This window comes from Diabrotica undecimpunctata, chromosome 10, assembly GCF_040954645.1.
Source record: "Diabrotica undecimpunctata isolate CICGRU chromosome 10, icDiaUnde3, whole genome shotgun sequence".
Classification (NCBI taxonomy): Eukaryota; Metazoa; Arthropoda; class Insecta; order Coleoptera; family Chrysomelidae; genus Diabrotica; species Diabrotica undecimpunctata.
Window position 1 is genome coordinate 56,261,432 of NC_092812.1, and position 10,110 is coordinate 56,271,541.

General features: G+C 31.4%; 1 protein-coding gene across 3 annotated transcripts; it reads left to right on the plus strand.

Moving 5' to 3' along the window:
* Window positions 1–894: 894 nt before the first annotated feature.
* LOC140452124 (uncharacterized) lies at window positions 895–10,110 on the plus strand. Of its 3 annotated transcripts, none has more exons than XM_072546202.1 (7): window positions 895–1,093; window positions 1,148–1,252; window positions 1,379–1,430; window positions 1,488–1,546; window positions 1,707–1,863; window positions 2,738–2,945; window positions 6,035–10,110. In XM_072546202.1, the coding sequence occupies exons 2-7, from the start codon at window positions 1,186–1,188 to the stop codon at window positions 6,323–6,325; spliced, it is 834 nt and encodes a 277-aa protein (XP_072402303.1). In that variant the 5' UTR covers window positions 895–1,093; window positions 1,148–1,185; the 3' UTR covers window positions 6,326–10,110. The 3 variants fall into 3 exon arrangements, with proteins under 3 accessions (XP_072402303.1, XP_072402304.1, XP_072402302.1); XM_072546203.1 differs by having other exon boundaries at window positions 895–1,078; XM_072546201.1 differs by having other exon boundaries at window positions 896–1,078; window positions 1,138–1,252.

The following is a 10,110-nucleotide window of genomic DNA, read 5'->3' on the forward strand; positions in this document are numbered from 1 at the left end:
TTTGTTTGTTTTTTTTTGTGTAAGAAATCTTCTTCACGAAGTCAATATTTATATTCGAAGTTCATTCAGATCCCCAGAGGTAGGTAATCACGCGGAAATATTAAAGTGGGGTCGACAATATCAAGACTGGACTACACCAAGTCCTATGAATCGCCAGATTTGCGTCGAATAAGAATATAGAGACGACCGGGAAATGTAGGAAGTTTGAGACATGTTCAGAAAGCCTACACTTACCTACAGAGGAGGTGCCTCGATACCATTATTCAACCTATTGCTCCGATTGAACATGTATTGGTCATGATTCAACAACGAATCACTCTTCATATGGGCAACATTCACAATGCATTTCGCATCCAGAAGCCTGTTACAACAGAATGGGCAAACTCCGGCAAACTTACCTTACCTTTCATATCTATTTTTATTTTTTATAAGTTAATACCGTTAATAATATTTTATGTCTTTTTTTTATAACGTTCTTATGATATCTTCGAATAATGTTACAGTATTTATGTTAAATACACCAATCAAGATTAATACAATGTTAATACAATGTTAATACTATCTATCTTTCAAAAGCTACGGGGATTTTTATAATATTAGATTTTGGTATTTTTAATACACAATATTATTATTAAATTAATTAAAATCTGTGGACTAAAAATGGATACTGTTGCAATTTCATAAATCTAATTTTATTAGTTTGCACTGCCGAAAGTGTTATCTTTGTGTAGGAACTTAAACAAAAAATAATTATATAAATAGAACAGCTATGCAAGCCATAAAAATTAATTATTGCGACAGAATTCTGTAATACCGTGTGATGAGTATACTATTTCCTACAAGATGGCGCCAAAAAATTCGATTCCGCCATCTAGTCCTGTTTCCGTTTTTTGTATATGATTGAAAAACTAGTCGTTTGAGCTTCTGCATATTTAGATCGTTAGATGCCTTTCTGCCTTGTCTTAGTGTTGTGATTTCATTGAATCGACGCTAGGGATAGCATATCTGGTTTTTAGATTCTATATTATTTTTTTCACTACCGACAGAGGGACTTAACACCTGTGGTGTGTCCGCGCAGGTAATACCGCGTAAAGTGAGATTTTAAGTGTGGAACACTATTAAAAACATTAACCAAAGCATCTTTTAGTTTGGCCGGCGGGATCAGGCTAGCAAAAAAACTTGACTATGGCAGCTACTAGTGTAGTAGTGTTAGACAGAGGAAACAACACCACTTGTACTATTAATCTACATGGTGAGATATTTTATGAAAAGTTTGATATTCAAGTTATCTCCATTATATCATCTTTCAAAATATTTATACCTCTCAACAACATCAACATAACCTTACATTTTTTTATGTTTTAAATTCAATTTTTAGGTGCTACAGTTGTGTCTTGGAGAGTAAACAATCAGGAACAATTATTTGTGAGGTAATTAATGATAATTTTATAGTTTCCTAAAATTAAAACAATTAAATAACATTTCAGTAAGCTAGCGGTCTTTGATGGAAAAAAAGCAATCCGAGGAGGAATACCTTTTGTTTTCCGTAAGTTTTAATTTAAATTTATTGTAATTGTTACTATGTGGTCTGTAAATATATACTTTTGATACCTGTAAATACAATAACTTAAAATTTGGATGCAATATAAAGTTACAAGTTTTTTATGGAGTAAATTATTTGACTCATAAGAAATTACTGTTTTAAGCTCAATTTGGACCTTGGAGTTTTGGTCCTCAACATGGGTTTGCTAGAATTGTTAGATGGAATTTAGAAAAAGCTCCTGAAAGACTTCCCAGTGGCGATGTGGAAGCTGTATTTTCTATTATGGATACAGAATACACTAGATCCATGTGGAATTACCCGTAAGTGTTTATTACTTTAATACTTATTTGTAGAAATATTTTATTTCAAAATTTTGGTACTAGTATAATATTGCGACATAAGCCCTACCTATCAGAAATGTATATGAATTCTACTTGTTTCCAACAAATGTAGACTCATTCGTTTCACACAAAAAAATCAAAGCCGTCAAGTCCTAGGAAAAAACAGATGTCTTAAGTAAGTATATTATGAGGAAGTTTAGCTGAACTTTGGATTTCCGTCACAAAATGCCTGCATATTCTACTGTGCTTGAAATGCAATTTATATCACATACAATCACTTAAACAACCAATGGAAAGCAATTAAAATAGTATAGTAAACACAAAAAAGTAGTAACTGTAGAAAACGAAAAGTTAAATTATGTACCTAAATAATTCTAAACAACAAAAATGGCTAATACATTTGAAATATTGTAAAAGCTGTGGTTCGACTAATCATTAAAATTTAAGTTTTTGTACAAAACATTAAATTTTCACAAGAAAAATTATATATTTGAAATATATGGTTCAATTTTATAAACTTTTAATTAACTGTTAAAGATTGTTTTATTAAAAATTTATTAATTGTGTGGGGACCAAAGTTAATATGCCATTTTTTCTTGCTGTCGAAAGGTTTTCATAGTCTTCCAGAACTAATCTCATTCTGCTCTGCCTAAGTATCTTATATATTTCATTTTTTTGTTGGCTAATAGATCTACATTTTCGTCAAACCAATCTTTGTTTCTTCTGTCCTTATAGATATAGTGAAACCCAATCAGCCAATTTATGTATGAAATCTATTATTTATTTGAAATCAACATTTGTACTTTATTTTTCTATTACATGACTTGCTTATACTTTGATTCGATGCTTTCAGGTTTAGACTGACATATAGGCTGATACTTCGTGAAAAGGAGTTACATTTTAATATTGCTGTATATAATCCTAGTAAGGAATTATCATTCAGTTTTAACATGTTACTGCACACATATTTTAAAGTTCCTGATGTACGACGTTGCCAAATTACTGGCTTACAAGGCTGCACTTTTATGGATAAAACCAGGGAAGGAGCAATATATCAAGAGGTAAATATTTACTATTTGTTTATATTTAAATTCTGTATATAAAATCCTGCAAAAATTAATGTGTTGCTTCTGTACTTTTAAACTTTAATTTTTTACAGTTTTTATTTGTGAAATTTTTTATCTAAGTATCTTAGATAATATATATATATATATATATATATATATATATATATATATATATATATATATATATATAACTTATAACTTATTTATTACTTAATTATTTAGACACCTTACAAACATTATAGACTAATAGTAATTACATGTAAAGTGTTTAAGACAAAAAAAAATACAATAAATGAATGAGAGAAACTAACATTAATAATACAATAAGAAAATACAATAAACCCCTTAAAACTAGTGCTGATGAGCAAGCAATGTCTTGCAAGCAAGTTCACAGCTTTTACATTAAATATATCCACATGAGTCAAATTTTTAACATATTGTTTATTGGTGATATGATTCTATAGTAATTAATTTGTAAAGAATAGATCTAGGTTAGTTATCCTTAACCTACTCTTGGGTACTCTAAAGTAAATAAACTCAATTAAACCACAGTTTGTGTACTTAATACTGTTAACAATCAAGTATATGAACATAATGGCCTGACTGTTTCTTCTAGTGGCAAGTGACTGCAACTGAAATGAGTCCAACATTACCCTGTATGAGACTACATATGGATATTTCTTATTTTTCCTTAAATATAGAAATCTTAAAAATCGTTTTTACACTTTTTCAATCATTTCTGAGTTTGAAAATTCAGTAGGAGACCAGATGATTGAAGCATATTCCATATGTGGTCTCACCAGGGCATTTTAGAGATTTATAGTCGTGCTTATTCTGAAATTTTTGCTATTTCTACTGACAAAACCTAAAGCACGATAAGGTCTGTTAGCTATTTCATAAAAGTGTATACCGAACTTCATGTTAATTTGGAATTTAACTCCAAGATCCTTCATAACACTCACTCTCTCAACTCGATCATCATTAATATAATAATCTTCAATAACACTATTGAGTTTTCGCGTATATGAAACTACAGCACACTTTTTAACATTAAGAGTCATTTTTGAATCATTAAACCATTGAATAACTGATCTTAGATCATCTTGCAATTCGACTGCATCTTTCTTATTAGAGATCGTTTTAAAATGTTTAAAATCATTGAGTGTATTAAGTGAACATTTCTATAAGTTATGCTCATATTTGGTTTGGTTTTTAATATCAGTTCTTAAAAGCTGCAATTCAACACTCTTTGGGCTCCCTGAGGCTTTATTTAAACACAAACGATGCAGATTATTTTTCTTTTTAATTTTATGGATCAAATCCTGGTAGAACCAGTTTGGAAACCTGGAAGTAGAGCTGCTGGCCCTTTTTTTGGCTTTAGGAATAGAACGATTTAAAAAGGTGTACATTTGACTATAAAAAAACATTAAAACCATTTTTAATATCCTTATATAATAATAATGAAGACCAGTTAAACTGAAAAATTAAATGATAAAGATGCCAGTAGTTACCTTGAGCATAGTTGTATGTATATACCTTTTTGTCGCCTGGTAAATCAGCTATTTCACTTGGTCAGGTAGTTTTTTAAGCATAGGTCTTTTTCATTCCAACATCGATGAGTTGGGGCGTTATTAAGAAGTAATAACGTTTTCCCTCCTTTACAATTTTTTAATTGATGGGCTTTAACAGAGTTTAACTTTTTTTAAGTTTCTGTAAACCATTTTATGAAAATGGTACTATCCATCCAAGCACTCTTTTGCAAAGTGTAAACGATAGGAATTGCAAATATGTATATTAATATGTTTAAAACAACTTGGTTTCTTACTTTTACCAATGACAAGCATGGGCAATCAGGGACTGCCAGACTCATTAGCCCAAGATACGGTACTGATACGATAATTGCTTATTTTAGGTCCAGGTGCTGCTAATTTACATGACCCAAGAGTTTTTTGTTGCAAAGCTTTCCCATTAAGCTCAGTTTTGTCCGCATTGTAAACGTTTTGGTGGGCGTAATCTTCTTCCTTTAGTAACTCTTAATTTAATTTAGATTTAATCTGTTGGTGATGGATCAGCACAGTTTTTATTCTTGTATTTGAAGCTCATCAATATCTCGACTTAAATCGTCTTACTCAGCCTGTGTTTGCTTGAAAATTTGACAGCTCTCTGGGTTTTTCGTTAAATTGAACTGCTTTTTCATACAGAATCAGATCAGAAATAGGTTTTCCCTGGAATATTTTTTGAGTAAACCAGTTATATACTTCTCTTCTTCTTCAAGTGCCATCTCCGCGGCGGAGGTCGGCGATCATCATAGCTATTCGGACTTTTGAGACGGCTGCTCTGTACATAATACATAATCACTTTTAAATCGATTTTAAATCCCCTGTACATAGCACTCTTCTCATTTTGTTGAAATTTGCTCTAGCCTTTTCTATTCTGATTTTGATCTCCTGAGTGTAATCATTTGTGGAGTTAATCATTGTTCCCAGATATGCATATTTGTCCACTTGTTCGACGTTGGTTCTGTTTATTAGACCTCTTTTAATTTAATTTAGATTTAATCTGCTGGTGATGGATCAGCACAGTTTTTATTCTTGTATTTGAAGCTCATCAATATCTCGACTTAAATCGTCTTACTCAGCCTGTGTTTGCTTGAAAATTTGACAGCTCTCTGGGTTTTTCGTTAAATTGAACTGCGTTTTCATACAGAATCAGATCAGAAATAGGTTTTCCCTGGAATATGTTTTGAGTAAACCAGTTATAGACTTCTCTTCTTCTTCAAGTGCCATCTCCGCGGCGGAGGTCGGCGATCATCATAGCTATTCGGACTTTTGAGACGGCTGCTCTGAAAAATTCTTCAAATTTTTAAAAAAATTGAGGTCCGAGGTGAATGAATATAGCAAGAAACAGAAGAATGGAAGAAATTAGGGGGAGACTTATGTCCCATATTTGGGCTAATGAAGTTAATATATAATGATTCTTCTATTGAATGTTGTTTTGAATTGACTATTACATATTTTTGAACTTTTTTGTGTTTGTATATTGTATCAGTTATCCCATAAAAAAATTAAACTATTTTTTTTCAGGCTCGTGATGTTGTAACAATTGGAGAATGGACTGATAGGATTTACCAAAATACTCCACAAGAACATATAATAACCAATGTCGTATCAGGTCGGAAGATGCGCATTCAAAAATATAATTTTCCTGATACCGTGATTTGGAATCCATGGATAGATCAAGCTAAGGACATGTCAGATTTCGGAGATGATGAGTATCCAAATATGGTTTGTGTAGAAGCGGGACATGTGTCAAGCCCTGTAATTCTTTTACCAGGCACAGCATTTGAAGCTAGCCAAATTTTACAGGTTATGTGAATACAGCCATTGCCATGTTACTCTCAAGTTTGGTCAGTCATTTTCATATTATATTATTACTAGTAACATGGAAGTTTTCATAAAACATACTGATGAGATTTGATTTAAGAACAGCTTGTTTTATTATCATTTACTTATGATTTAAAAAAAGTTTTTATTCATATTAAAATTAAATTTTAAAAGGTCAATATCATAAGTAAATTATAGTATCAATTATATTATAAATGATTTAAGAATCTCTTACTGTTTACCTATTAAGTGGTAACATGATTTCTTATCAATATGCAAAATAAATTTTGCAATAAAATTTTATACTAAGTAACTGATAAAATAAACCTTATTTACTGATAAAAAATTAAATTATAACGAAAAGCAATAATATTTAAAAATACCATTATATAACATCAACATTTTAGATAACATTAGAGTACATCCTTATTTGTCAGCGCCCTCTTCATAAGTGAAATCTATGTTTGTCCTTAGCCGTTTTCAAAAGTTTTTAAATGCCTATTGTATTAAGTTTAACCATGAAATCTGCATTCTGCTTTTTCCTATTCTTCCTCCAATTTTCCATGAAAATGTGCGTTTCTTTAAAAAACACTTTTTTTCCAGTTTAGTAACACTTTCTTAATGTTTTAAATGCAGTGTAACATCTGATTTCATGCTCCAACTACTGTAGTTTTTCTATAAGTAAAAAAATAGTTTCTTCCATATAATCACTATGCTGGTTGCTTTGTTTTTAAAGATCGGTAAATGATGAGCATGTTATCATGGTCGGTGCCTTTATAATCAAACCCTTATAATTCAAACCAAATTCTACAACGATAAACTGTTCATTATCGTCTCCCACACTTCTTCTTAAAGTGCCTTTTCCTCAATTGAGGTAAGCTGGTACTATTGCAAACTTCTTCCTGTATGCAGCTGTTTAAAATTTAGTCCTGTCCATTATCGGATGTGTTTTAGCCACCCTTCATCGGATTGCAACCAAAAGTAACCACAATAGATCCACTGAGCATCTTCCTTAGTTTTCTTTTTTTCTTCCTGTCTTTGTTTTTTTTTTGTATGTTTTCACTCTTAGTTTGATTTGTTTTAGAGTTGATTACGAGTTTTTTGGTGACCTTACTTTTCTTTGCCGGGTTTTCTTTGTTTTACTGTTACTGCAAAAGATCATTCAAAAGGTAAGGTGATTCAGTGATTATATCGGTTTTTCCTCTTCATTTCGTGACACGTCTTGTTACTCGAGTTTCTTTTGGTATGGCCATGATATCGTTCGGAGATATTACAAACGAAGATAATTGTTTCGCTGTTAGTCATCCATGAACAACCTGGCCTTTCATCGTTATTTTAGCAATTTTTTTCCAGGCTTTTTTTCTTCTCGTGTTTGTACTTCTTCCGCATTTATTTCCCAATTTCTGATAGCATCTTCAGATTCTATTTCTGACGAATTTGTTACATTGGTTTAAGGCTGAAGGGCCTCTTTCGGTTGGGGGTTAAAGGGCTGTGCAGGTACTGACAAATTCGGCTGATAATCAGTCGTTTCAGTTGAAGCAAAATCAGCGTCTGTAAAAATGTGTCGATTCATCGGCCAGATTCCAGTAGCTCTAAACGAATGTATGGCAGTTGCCATGCTAATTGTGCTTATAGAGGTCTGACTAAATAAACTTTCTTTACTTCGTTACTGTAATACATGCATAGAGGCTTCAGGAAACGCACGTCTAAACGCTGAAGACGATGGATGCAATCTGGGGGAAAGCATAGTAGTACAATATAATTTTCACGAGCGAAATTAATCACTGCCATGTTTTTTACGTGGGAAGCATGCCCGTTTAACAACAAAAGCACTTCATTAGTTTTCCAGTTGCAGCTAATATCTTAGTGTTTTTTTTTGGAACCGTCTACACCCCCTTGATTATAGATATGCTGAGGTTGAATTTCATATTTGTCAATAGCTGATTCATTCAAGCAGATTAAATAACTTCTCAACAGCAACTTTATTAAATCCCTGCGCTCGTGCAGATGATGTGGCTTCAGGCAGCTTCTTTTAAAAGCTTTACAGCCAATCAACACTAGCCATGCCATTCGTTACATTAAATTTCTGTGCAATACGATTTTGAAAAGCTAGCGTTCTCAGCTCACAAGGGTTTAGTCCATAAAATCGCCCCTCCATAAGTGTAATATAAACCTTCAATTCACTCTCCTGTTCGGGGGTGAAAATAGTTCTCTGTAACGACCCAACTTTTTTTCTACAGAATTAGAAGGATGTAGGTTTGCCTTGTATTTTGCCGCATACCTTTCAAGTGTGGTTTGTGGAACTTCAAAGGTTTGCGATGCTTTTTTATACCCCATTTGATTCGACATCACGCTGGATATTGCTTTCGTCATCGATTATTTCCAAGCATCATTCCAGGAATGTTGCTTGGTTTTTCTTTTGTACGTTCTAACCAAATAATATCGATTGAGATATACACTGTTGTGGGATGTATAGGCATTTCTGTAAAACCGAAAACCCCGCTTTTCCCTGGTACCTCCAGTATGCCCCACTTTCCCCTAGATAATGAATTTACCTAAGAAAGTAATCATTGATGGAGCCAATAATTGATCTTAAAAAAATAATATTGAGTAATATCTAACAAGTTTGCCACCCCCCGCTCAATTTTAGAATCCCAGAGAGACAAATAATGATAATAAATGATGTCTTGAATATTTAAGTGAGGCAGAGAAAAAAAAAATTAATATTTTAATAATTTTGTTTACAAAATAACCAAATACAAAATAATTTGTTTAATTTTTCAAAACTTGTATTTTGAAAACGGCTGTCAGCTTGGGTGTATATAAAGGAATTCCAATTTTACAGTTGTGGTTCCCACTATTTATTAATTATAAAATTACATCACGTACTCTAATACTATATAAATAGTTGAATGGTTTATTTTTGCATTTAAAAAAAAATGTAAATATGTTTATTTAAAAATGTTCACAGATAAATCTAAGTTCAAATCTAATTCTCATTTAGTTTAACTAATTATTAATAAACTACAAATCTATATTAATAGAAATTCATAAAATTTTTATTTTACGCATAAACGTGTGGAATAGGAAAAGTATTATTTTTCTATTGTTGTAACTTATAAATAAGTTATTGTTTCTGAACGTCTAATATCATCAGTATTAAAAATGTTCCTGTAATACACAATTTTTGATATATTTATTTTTATTTAGTATTCTTATGTAAGACACTGGTGTGTCACCAGTTAAAGTGATAATTATAGACGTAGCAATAATATCAACATAAATTTAACTGAAATACGTAATAATACAGGAGGTTTAAATGTTTGTTCTCGTGGTAGATAGTCTAAGCACATCAAATCAATACATAACTATATAGTAAAATAAAGTAACTTAGATAGTAGTTTTGATATTAATTCAGTATTTTAAAATTGGACTATACTTTTAGTTTTTGTTATGTAAAATCGTTCATGGTAACCAAAGACAATATTTTGCTTGTAGTAAATTTTTATTGATTTGATGTGTATTACGTTTGCAAATTTACTAAGAGAGGCAATAGGATTTAGAAAATTAATAATAAATTGAGAGTCTTGAGATACGAATGTACCACGTTTATACATACATTCCCAAGACATCTAGCCTTATGTCGTATACGACTGGTAGTGTTTTGTTAGTTTGGAACTTTGTGCAATAGTAAAAAGATTTGTCAAGTTATCTTTTAATGGCTAAGTTATTATTAGGTGCTGCTTTTAACTTTAAATAAATAAATTACATCGAAA

Coding starts and splice junctions, on each gene's coding strand:
- LOC140452124 (XM_072546202.1), top strand. CDS start 1,186: ATGGCAGCTACTAGTGTAGTAGTGTTAGACAGAGGAAACAACACCACT. Junction 1,253..1,378: donor TTGTACTATTAATCTACATG/GTGAGATATTTT, acceptor TTCAATTTTTAG/GTGCTACAGTTGTGTCTTGG. Junction 1,864..2,737: donor AGATCCATGTGGAATTACCC/GTAAGTGTTTAT, acceptor CGATGCTTTCAG/GTTTAGACTGACATATAGGC.